The sequence below is a fragment of the Lathyrus oleraceus genome, chromosome 2 (assembly GCF_024323335.1).
Source record: "Lathyrus oleraceus cultivar Zhongwan6 chromosome 2, CAAS_Psat_ZW6_1.0, whole genome shotgun sequence".
In the NCBI taxonomy this organism is placed as follows: Eukaryota; Viridiplantae; Streptophyta; class Magnoliopsida; order Fabales; family Fabaceae; genus Lathyrus; species Lathyrus oleraceus.
Genome location: NC_066580.1, coordinates 74,483,719 through 74,495,952, shown reverse-complemented (window position 1 = coordinate 74,495,952; position 12,234 = coordinate 74,483,719). Strand labels below are relative to the sequence as shown.

Below are 12,234 nucleotides of genomic sequence, written 5' to 3'. Positions count from 1 at the left end.
TCCCATTGCCTTTGCTCTGGTTGAAGGTGAAACGGCTGATGGATGGGGTTTCTTTCTTCGATATCTCAGAACACATGTGGCTCCACAAGCCAATCCCTGTTTGATTTCTGATAGACATGTTGCCATTGAGAGTGCCTACAACAACCATGACAACGGATGGCATGATCCTCATTCTACCCATGTCTATTGCATTAGGCATATTGCACAAAACTTCATACATGCAATAAAAGATAAGAATCTTCACAAGAAGGTGGTGAATGTTGGGTATGCTCTAACTCAACCGTCATTTCAATATTATCGTGATCAAATTAGACTGTCTAATGAAGACGCGTGGAGATGGCTAAATAACATACTAGTAGAGCAGTGGACAAGGGAATTTGACAGAGGTTGTCGATGGGGCCACATGACAACAACCCTTGTGGAATGCATGAACGGGGTATTCAAAGGAATTAGAAATCTGCCAATAACTACCTTGGTAAGATCGACCTATTATAGGTTGGCTTCTACGTTCGCAACCAGAGGTGAAAGATGGAGTGCGGTGTTAATGTCTGGGCAAGTATTCAGTGAGTGTTGCATGAAAGTCATAAAAGAGGAGAGCATCTAAGCTAGCACACACGCTAAAACAGTCTTTGACCGTCATAGGCAAAATTTCAGCGTCCAGGAAACAATGGACCACAATGAGGGGAGACCAAATTTAGCCTATGCTGTTAGACTAAACAGAAGTTGGTGCGACTATGGAAAATTTCAGGCATTCCGCATTCCTTGCTCCCATGTCATTGCAGCATGCACACATACTCGTCAAGACGCTTACAACAATTTATCTGATGTGTACAAGGTCGTCACCGTCATGAATGTATATAATAAAAGCTTCTCGGTACTACCAATGGAGGAATACTGGCCTCCATATGAAGGTGATATAGTTTGGCACAACGACGAGATGCGTAGAAAGAAAAAAGGAAGGTCAAACATCACACGTATCAGGACATAAATGGATTGATAAGATTATATAGTATCTATCGTCAACCAGGACACACCAAGAACAACTGTCCCAATCGAGGAGCATCATCTGGGTCATACGCTTTTTGTAACATTGTATTTTTGTAACCTTCAATCATTATATATCATAAAGTTTTTGTTACAACAAGGTTCACAACAAACATCAGTACAAAATTAGCTAATTGAAAACAGAAATATTTCTAACTGATTACAACTATCAAATTGATGTCATCTCGACCGAACATCATTTCCTTAGCATCCTTATCAGTCTTCATTCGCACCTAACCAAAGATATTGTCGAGTCTCTCAATACTTCTAATTTTTTTCCCTTCTGGTATTTTCCCATCTAATCAACGAACCAGCCCCCTCTTCAGTTGCTCGAACATAGTGATGTTCCAAAAGAGCGTTAGCATCCGAGGTTTGTCTCTCGCATAAATCACCTTTCCGTATCGGCGACGAACACCAAACATGATTTCCAAATGATTAAGTGATATGTGGAACAATGACTCACACAACACATCTATTTATAACAAAAAATTGCATTTTACACTGAGGTGCCAATCCAATTAGCACCTCCTTTGTAAAAATACACATGGGCGCCAATTGGATTGGCTAGGGCACATGCCCTAGCCAATTGGATTGGCTAGGGCACATGCCCTAGCCAATCCAATTGGCGCCTCAATTCAATCTTTAAGAGGAGTTGCCAATTGAATTGGTGCCTCCTCCTAAAAGTGGGGTAGTTTGGGATTTTTTTTGAAACTAGGGGTATTTTGGGATTTTCCTTGAAAAATTGGGTTATTTTTGTAAAAAAATCGTTTTGTTCTTCTTATAATTGTCTTGTCTTTTTTATCAAATTTTTTTCTTCTTTAAAGTTTTTTCATGCATTATATCTCTAATTTTTTAAATTTGTTTTTGTGAAGTGGATATGATGAAGCTCATAAGATTTATCTGTATAAAGCACACTTAAATCGTGACAAAAAGAAGGTTAGGTGTTCGTAGGATAATGAAGTTTAATTATGCTTTATTAAAAAATGGTGTTGGAGGTTAGGGATAACTATATAGAGTCTTTAGTTTAAAATGTTATATAATAAATATATGGTGTACATAGGTTTAATAAACGAGAGGGGTTGGGGTTGTTGGAATTAAAACAAATTTCTGATGTGGAATTACATTAAATCTATGGAGAATTTCGAATCAATTTAGAATCAACATTCTAGAACAAAACACATAGAGATAAAACATCATTTTATCAAAGATCATGTTCAGAAAGGTGTAATAGATTTACAATTCATTGATACAGATCATCAATGGGCTGATACATTTACCAAACATCTTACAATAGAAAGATTTGATTTCAAAAAGAACATGAACATGCATTTTGTGAAAGACTAGTACTTGTTTTTGAATGAAGGATAAAAAGCTACTACAATCATAAGCTACTATGATCAAAAGCTCTAAAGCAGCTTTTGATTTATAGAAACCTCTGAAGCATCTTAGTATCTGATACTCAGAACTTGATTGATTGTTTCTCATGGCATATGAGTGAATTTTCTGTTGAAACTTTGTTTTGACCAGTCATGTTTCACAAATATGAAAAATACCTTGATTTGGTTTTTTATCTGTTACGTTTTTTCTGTTTGTGCTATTTAGCTCTATTTTTGAGCTATAACAACTTGAGATATTAAGTCTGGTAAAATAAAATCATGTTTTGACTATCTCTATGGACATTAATCAGTGTGAGTTTATGTAACCTTAAATTCACTGCACACATATGACTTTGGTGGCTAAAAAGAGATCCAAGCATAGTTGATAAAATATCTGATTTTATTCATGGAAAAGGATTACACATGTCTGAAACATAAAAGAGGAGAAATATAGATAAAAGCTGCTATTACAGAAGTAACTACTCTAGCTGGTCATCAGTCGACCCTCATGTCATGAGAAAGTTCCTTCAATCCTCATCCTATTCATCATTAGATACCTCAATGATTCCTCTCTTAAGGTTCTTCTTGGAAGTCCTCAACTTTATCTATGAGTTTCTTCTACATTTGTGGCTTCAGCAGAAGTTCCAGAACCTTTTGAGGAATTAATTATGTCATTCCTTTGGATCTTCAAAGCTCTCATCACCTCGTCTAAAGAACCACCATTGTTGTTGTTAGTTTATTTGCTCATTCTGCTCAAGGTAAAAGTTTGAACGAAGGAGGAATGGATTCTTGGCTCGGTAAGAGTTGGCTCTTATATGAAAGATATGATAAGGAGAAATTAGTATGGATTTATGAGCACCAATGGAATCAAGAGATAAATACATATTTGGTCTTTAGATTTCTCTTTCCAAGGATTGATCGTTTTATCTCATTGGCCAAGGAAGAGGTTGGAATATCTCATGAAATGTGGAACCTCTTTCAAACTCTCAAGTCATTTATTATCATCACTTTTTTGGTTGCATGTTCTCTTTACTGATGATAAAAAGGGAAAATCAATCACGTTTTATCAATTTTTACTCAGACTTGATAAAACCCTATACATTATTTTTCTTCAATATCTTTTCTTTCCCTTTCTTTTCTATCTTTTTGTTGATGATAAAATGGGGAGAGATAGAGAGTATTTAAGCACCTGAATGTGACGATCACTATATGCTTAATTTCTGAAGATGAATGTTATTGTGTTGTTTAAAGGAATTTAATTAACTTGGATATGACTTAGGGGGGCTTACAAACCTCACCCTCTAGACTATCAGACTTCGTAGGAGCTTACAAATCTCTAATCATGAAGTCAATAAGTTAATTAAATCAGAAACCATTGTTCTTAAATACTATTATTTGTCATCACCAAAAAGGGAGAAATTGTTGGAACAAAATTGGTTAATACCACATCCCTTGGGTTTTGATGATAACAAAGTATTTAAAGAACAATTAGGTATTCTAACATCTGTCCAAGTATGCAGGATCATATCATTAAGAACAAATGAAGAAATGCTTGAAGAATCTGAATTTGAAGATCAAACTCTAGCTCTGAAGACCACTTCTGATGACTCTATCTCTGATGGAGATTCAGACTCTAAAGAAGTCAACTCTGAAGAAAGCCAGCCTCTAGTGACCCAGACTCTGAAGCTTTAGAAGCCCAAAAGTGGACTCTGATGTGATAAACCTCTGAAGTGTGAACTCTGAAGGAAATCAACTTTTAAAGTAGAAACTCTTCAAACGAGGCAACTATGACAGACTCAGAACCTTTTTGATCACGTGAAAATTTGAGGAATAATATCTTCTTTGATGCCCGAGCTTCAACAGACCATTCCTCTTGCAGAAAGGTGTTTGCTTGACGTGTCTAATCAAGTACAAAGGTTAACCAAACATTAGGTGAAAGTCTCCAACATCTCTTTTTTCCCTCTCTCTATATAAGGAGCAAAAGGGCCGAAGAAGTAGACCATCAAACTTTTATACAACACTTTGATACAAACTCGGTTCGTTGACATTCAAAGAGAAGCTACTTTGTCAAATTTATAAGAGTTAGAATATCTTAACTTTGTGTATATTTTATAAGTTCTTAAGACTTAAAGTCTTTCTAAGTTGTATTTTGTCTACACCTCTGATTGTAGATCAAGTGTAATTGTTATCCAAATCTCTTAACACTTTGTTATAGAGTTATAAGTATCTTGCTTTAGTGCTTGAACATTAGAAGTCTTTAGCTTGTGTGCTAGAGCAGAGAAGTCTTAGACTTGTGTGTTTGAGCAAGAACTTCTTGAGCTTGAGTGGTTGAGCAAGGAAGTCTCAAACATATGTGTTTGAGCAAGAAAGTTTTATACTTTTGTGTGTAAGCAAAAAAGTATCTTGCTTGTGTGCTTGAGCGTCTGTAATCGTATTTGGTTATACTGAAATCTCTTGGAAGTATAAGGGAAATATACTACTCTCAAGTTGTGAGAGGAACCATGATAAATCGCATGTATTCTTGCCTTTACTTTACTTGCTTTTGTACTTAAATATTCTGCTGTTGTCAACTATGATTATCCAAATCATATTCTGGTTTCGAATCTGATGAGGTCCTTCAGAAGGCAAACCAGTTTTCTGAGTCAGACTCTGAACCAAGTGTTCAGACTCTGATAAAGAAACATCAGAAGTAAAAGTTGAAAAAGCTTAAAGAAGAAAAAACCAACACAATTCAATTCTCATTCTTATATTTTTCTCACCTTCAGACTCTAATACCACTAATGGACCATCATGAGAGGAAACATCTACATTGGATCAAAAGTTCACGTAAAGATCAAAGATTCATCCAAACAAGCAAAAAAGACACCACTTATTCACCAAAAACTTTAATACATCAGGTATTTGATTTTTCTCACTTATAAAGTGCATAACCTCCTCTTTTTCAAACATTATGGAGCTTACACAACTCACACTTTTTTCTCATAACATACTTATTTTTATTTTTTTGTACAATAACATATTCAACCGAATTTGAATACTTCTCAAAACTAGAGCCCCGAAGTCAACTCAAGCAACACATCATCTAAGAGGTCAAACGAAGAAAACACCTTAAATGGAATAAGTGACCCCTTTTAATATCCTAATTCTCATTTTTTGAACCCACTTCACAATGCTATGACAATAATGAATTTGATTGAAACAATAGTTTAATTTCAAATAATAAATAGTTTTAATTTAATTCTCATTTTTGTTGAAGATTAATAGATAATACAAACGAAAAAATAATTCATATAGTTTTAAATTAATTATTATCTTTATTTGAGGATATAATTTCCTTTTTTTTATCTTATATTTTTTTATATTCTTTTTATATAATTATTTAAATAATTAATTTATATAATAATTATTTATTTTATAATTAAATAATTTATTTTAAAATGATATAGAATTTTAATATCTTATCAAATAAATTTATTCGTTGAAGTGCACGAATATCTGATTAATAAGAATTATTACTAATTATTATTAAAAAAATGGATAAAATGACAAACACAGGTAGTCTCAATCTATTCATTGAACTAGATCTTTCCTTTTCATTCATTTTGTTCCAATCAGAGAGATCTCTTTCCTACGCAACGCCAAATAACCAAACTTCACAGACATTTTCGCTTTACATGTTTTCCATCCTTTCACTCCCCTTCCTTTCCTTCGTTCCAAACACCGTCTAAAACACAAAATTGAAACTTTAACCGCATTCAATTCCCTTCATATACTAGCGTGCAGAATATAGAAATGCGTGAACTCTGATTTCTGCGAAACAAAAAAAAACACCATAGCCGAAGAGACCATCCCGTTTCTGAATTCTTGATCCGATCATCCAACGGCGATTAAACCATCCACGTGGCATCCAACCAACACCTGAGTTTTTGTTTCCTCAACGATCCATGCGTTGTTGGAACCTAACAGTTTCTGAATTCTTAATCCTAATCCTAATCCTAATTCAACCTCGTTCTGCTTCGTCTTCACCGAGCCTGAAACCGAAGCTCCGGTTCGAAATGGAGTGCGTTTTGGTTCGCCACTGAACCGAACCGGTTCGAAACAACTAAGATCACCGGGTTTTGTTTTTTTTATTCTTCTTATTACCGGCGGTGATGAGAGGGAGCTGTTGGTTGAACCGTCGGATTGAGCAAAGGTTTCGGTTACTTGCGATCTCCACCGTTAAATCAATGAAGATCAAGCTTTTGCTGTTTTTTTGCGTCGCGTTAACGCTTCTCGCATTTTCAACAACTGGTTCAACTTTCTTATTATGGAGTAGTAATAATAATGATAATAATAATCATAATCAAACTCCTCCACTTCGTCGTTTCACTGATTCAAGGTTCGTTTTTCTTCTTCCTTTTTAATAATACTTATTGCACCAATGAAAATAAATTATATTTGTTTTGGTTTGATTATAAAAATGTTTTATTTTGTTGGAAAGATACAAAGTTTCGTTTATTTTTTTTTATTTTTTATGGAATTTCCATATAAGTGTTTGGGATTAAGATTCTGTTTGGTTTTAATTGTTGTCTTTTGGTTTATAATAATAGGGTTTACTTTATAGGGTTGAATAGAACTAGAAGTAGGTTATTGGCTTGATTTGAAGATTAAGTTCATTTTGGATAGAAAATTAGGGATATGATTAAATGATAGTTAATGTTTAGGATTCGGATTTGGAAACAATGGATTCAGGTGAATAGAGCTGTGTTGTTTATAGATTGAAATCAGATTCTGAGTTCTGAAGGAGTTACATGTTCTGTATGAGCTTTTGGTGCTGTAAATTTTGTCAAAACATTTGAATATCAATATTGATTTGGTCATATTTCAGTATTGATTTGGTCAAATTTCGGTATGAACTTGATAGTGTAGAGAGAAAATATCAATTTTGATTCAAAATATTCAAACATTGAAATTTTAGTCAAGTTTTAGAGAAGGTAATGTTTGAGGGAAGGTAAACAGTTTTCGCCCTCTGAACCATGAATTCAAACCCGCACTTAATATCTCTGTAGCACCAACACCTCTGAAAAAAGACGTATCTGAGTCTGACACAGACAAATGTGGTTTTACATTCAATTTATTCATTTTTTTTAAATTACTACTGGTGTTGACGTGTCGGTGTCGTGTCGGGTGTTCGTGTCTGTGTCCGTACTTCGTAGCTTAATATTGCCCGTCATCATTTCTTGGTGAGCTTTCAAAGTCACCTTACCATGAAATTGGAGAAAAGGGAAAACTGAACAAAAGAACAAAATCTGGGGTTGACTTTTAGTTTCTAAATTTTATTTTCAGAGCACTGAGAGTTTGTTGCTGTAATACCAGAGGAGTAATTGTTGTTTATGCTTTGTTTGCAGGAAAGGATATTCTATTGTAATGAACACATGGAAGCGATATGATCTCTTAAAGCAGTCTATCAAACATTATTCATCTTGTCCTCGACTTGATTCAGTACATATTGTGTGGAGTGAACCCGAGCCTCCATCAGAAAGTCTTCTAAAATTTCTATACCAAGCTGTAAAATCCAAGTCTAGAGATGGACGATATGTGAAGTTGAGGTTTGATATCTACAAAGAAGACAGTTTGAACAATAGATTTAAAGAAATTAAGGATTTGGAGACTGATGCTGTCTTTTCTATTGACGACGATGTCATATTTCCTTGCTCTTCAGTGGAATTTGCATTTGATGTTTGGCAAAGTGCACCAAATGCAATGGTGGGGTTTGTACCTCGTGTACATTGGGCAGATTCATTGGTATGGTTTATTTTTTAACTAGATGAATGTCCATTATACTTGATAATTTGGTCACTCAATACGTCTTTAATGCTGCTTCTATTATAAAAATAATCTTCATGCATCATTTCCTCTTCTGCTTGCACCGCAATAATTTGCAAAACATAGAAAGCGTACTTTTGTGAAACATGGTATGCAGATTCATTTTAAATTTGAGCAAGAATCCTTATTGGCACAACAACATAATTAACACATTTTGTATATCACGTGTATAATTTCGTTTCTAAAGCTGACCCTCATCGTAATCCGGGGACAGAAGCTGCTAGTCATGTTTGCATCTTTAAACCTAATAATTAATGTCTGTTAAGTTTGGTATATCATTTTTCTCATGTTTATTTCAGAGAGAGGAAAAATATCAAAATAACTCGTAACGCTAATATTTCAAGTTATTCAATGTTCTTGCAGAACGGTGAAGACACCAAGTTTAGATATGGCGGATGGTGGTCTGTGTGGTGGACGGGTACATATAGCATGGTGCTCTCCAAGGCAGCATTCTTTCACAAAAAGTATTTCAGTCTCTACACAAATGAGATGCCATCATCGATTAGAGAATATGTAACTAAGAACAGGTTTTTTTCTGAACTGAACACACACCACCAACTACCTTAATTCTTATCAGATTTCAATCTTTCAAACTCTAGATCCAATTATTTTGTTATTTCTCAGTAATTCAATTGATTTACCAGGAACTGTGAAGATATTGCAATGTCTTTTCTTGTCGCAAATGCAACTGGTGCACCCCCTTTATGGGTTAAAGGTAATCTAACAACTCTGTATCTTATTACATTTCCCTCAACTTCACTTCCTCAAAATGTATATGCACTTTTTTTCCAGTGAATAAGCTGGTTTTGGTTTATCTTGTTAGCATACAAAAATGCAATAGCAGTAACAAAAGGAAGTAGTTGAGTGTAAAGATCCATGCTAATGCTTGTTTTAATATTGTCCATCGTGGTGATAAAAACCGAACACTACTCGTTGATTCTAAACCATGTTGATATATGCCATTCATACAACAAAGATAATAGATATGAGATGTTAATTACTTGGTTGATTTTGTCTTTGTTACAGGCAAAATATACGAGATTGGATCAACAGGAATTAGTAGTTTGGGAGGTCATAGTATACGACGATCAGAGTGTGTCAACATATTTACCGCCATGTTCGGGCGGATGCCCTTGGTATATACTTCAGTGAAGGCAGTTGATAGTCGCAATGTCTGGTTTTGGTGATTAGTAGATTGTAATTTTCTTTGCATTTTTAGAAATTCCACTGTTGTCAATTAGTGTTCAGTAGCTAGTTCAGTTACCGAGTTCATGTTAGTCAATAGAGCTGTATGATATTGAATCTTTTTATACACAATTCTTGCTTTTTGGCACTGTTTTAGCAAGTTCCTTAGGTTGATTTCTTGTAATATTGACGTGTAATGCAAGTCAGCATTCTAAGTAAGGGTGTTTTTTGTCCCTTAGAATAAGATTTTGTAATGTAGTAGAATATTGAGGGGTATTAAATTCTTAGAAATTGAATTTCATCTCGTGTGTTAACCTAATAGAATGATGTTTGTCCTGACGATGATGTTGTTTAACATAATCATGGTGTATCACTGTGATTTTGACAAGAAAAACTACACTTTCTTATGCATGAATGAACTGTTAATAACACAATGTAAAATTTTAGACAGCTTTATAGCAGAGCAACAATCAGCATATTCTTACACCACTTCTCATTCAAGAAAAACAGCTTATTAAATTAAAGTGGGATAAATAGATAGACAATATGAAGAATATCATATTTGTAAGTTATCTAATTCTTCTATAGGAAAGCTAGTACTATTGTCTTGTTGTCCACCAGTATTCCAAAGGAAACTAGCATACTTTGACAAATAATAAGTGTTGCCAGGATCTGATTCCAATGCTTGTAGATATCTCAATTCTGCTGCCCAATTATCCTTTCTTATCCACAACAAGAAATCAGCATATCTACAATATGCTTCACCCTCTGGTGACTCCACTAGCACTGATTTTTTGTAGTATTCTTCAGCACTGTACTCATAGAGACAAGTTTAATCAGTGATAAATAAAACATGTAACTCTAAAACTACAAATAATAACTCATGTACAACATCATTGGATTCTAAGAACTCACCCATCATTGTCATGAAGAACAAGGAAGAGGAACTGTGCATAGTTTGACAGAAGAAGTGAATTGTAAGGTGAAAGGATTATATGCTTTTTGTAATAAGCCTCAGTTTTCTCATATTCCTCATATTGATCCCCTTCAATCTCCACACAAACTGGTGCCACAAACTTCATCGTTGTTTCATGATACAAAACTTCACCCCTCAATTCTTTTTGCATCTTTGAAGCTTCCTCAATCATAGAATTCCATAACTTTTCTTCCTCTTCTGTCAACTCCTCCTTAACACACTCATCTTGAACCACAACACCATGTAGTACTTCACTCACATCCTTAACAATATTGTTGTTATACATAGAAAACACAGAAAAGTTGCTTATGAAAACCATAACATCAACCATGAGAGATGGTGTCTCACTGTAAACCTGTTGAAACAACCACACAAATGAATCATCCATTTCTCTATTTAGCTTAACCATTACACTTTTCAAATCTTCACCACAAAGTGATTCCCTTGTTTGCAAAGCATGATTCTGAAGCTCATGAAGAATAAACAACAAAGACCCAAAACTCTTCTTAACAGAACAATTATTCAATTCACTTGATTCTTCCTTAAAACCTTGTTCCAATTGCAGCTTCTTCTTAATCATCCTAATAGACAAAGGGATTCCAACACTTTTCACTCTCCTTTCAAAACTCAGTCTCAAAATCTCTTCTCTCTCTGGCCAACTAGGTGGTTCAGGTTGAATACCAAGTAAAGAAGGCTCCAAGATTTCTCTTCCATTTTCTTCACTGTCAAAATGAAAATCATCAAAAACAGCAGAACAAGAACAGGCACGATTTACTCTTTTACCCTTCAAGCTCCTTGACCTAGACAACAAGGAAAAAGAAAAACCATTCATTTTGTTCCTCTCAGTAACATGTTTCTGTGTAGGACAAGAAACTGAACGAGGTGATTTCCATGAATCAGAGGGAAGAGAATAGAGGGTTCTCAGTTTCCAACATTCAAGATTGAGAGAAACACTTGTACTCATGTTTGATTACAGATTTCTTACAGAAATCAAAGAAAAAACAACGATCAACTTCACACTAAAAAACCCTTTCACCCAAAGAGCATTTTTCATCAAATTTATATCAAAACCATGGGAAATCCGTGCATATAATAGAGAAAATTCAAAAGGGTAACACAAAAAGTTTGTCTTTTCTCTAACAAAAGTTCAATCAGATGACAACAATTTTTGATAAATTGAGAAATACAAACAAAAGGGGTTAAGAAAAAACGATCCTTTTATGGTAAAAACTATGTAAAAATCTACAATCTCAAATGGGTTCACAAGAATTGAAGAACCGTACAAGGTTTCGTTGAACTGAAAAAGTGGAGGGGATAACACGTGGGGTCTAGTTAACGTGGCAATGAGATAAAGTTTCTCAGGTATTTATTTTGGAAAAAGTACATTTATTTGTTTGTGAATTTGTGATTTTTTTAATGGATATTTTGGTAAGATATTTGATTGATAAGTTTCTGGATGATGCAATTGTCTTTTGAGAAAGGATTCTGTGCACTTTTTTGGGTTTGAATGAATGGTTCCTTTGTGATCTTACTGGCATGCATTAAAATCTCACTTTTGGACGTGTAATTTGGATTGATATTTAATCTAGAAATAGTTTATAAATTGGTAACAAACTATACCTCGTGAATTTTTTACGAAAATAACCCATTTTTTAAAGGAAATTTCCAAAATACTACTGATTTTAAAAAAATTCTCAAACTATCCCACTTTTAGAAGGAGTCGTCAATTGAATTGGAAACTCCTCTTAAAAATTGAATGGAGGCGCCAATTAGATTGGTTAGGGCAGG

General features: G+C 34.4%; 2 protein-coding genes across 2 annotated transcripts; one reads left to right on the top strand and one right to left on the bottom strand.

Moving 5' to 3' along the window:
* Window positions 1-5,993: 5,993 nt before the first annotated feature.
* Window positions 5,994-9,771, top strand: LOC127118194 (glycosylinositol phosphorylceramide mannosyl transferase 1). Its single transcript, XM_051048352.1, has 5 exons — window positions 5,994-6,798; window positions 7,808-8,204; window positions 8,649-8,812; window positions 8,930-9,000; window positions 9,312-9,771. The coding sequence occupies exons 1-5, from the start codon at window positions 6,572-6,574 to the stop codon at window positions 9,470-9,472; spliced, it is 1,020 nt and encodes a 339-aa protein (XP_050904309.1). The 5' UTR covers window positions 5,994-6,571; the 3' UTR covers window positions 9,473-9,771.
* A 140-nt stretch (window positions 9,772-9,911) lies between these two features.
* On the bottom strand, window positions 9,912-11,867 carry LOC127118193 (uncharacterized). The gene is made up of 2 exons (XM_051048351.1): window positions 10,386-11,867; window positions 9,912-10,282 (listed from the first exon to the last, which is right to left on the bottom strand). The coding sequence occupies exons 1-2, from the start codon at window positions 11,408-11,410 to the stop codon at window positions 10,027-10,029; spliced, it is 1,281 nt and encodes a 426-aa protein (XP_050904308.1). The 5' UTR covers window positions 11,411-11,867; the 3' UTR covers window positions 9,912-10,026.
* Window positions 11,868-12,234: the final 367 nt, after the last annotated feature.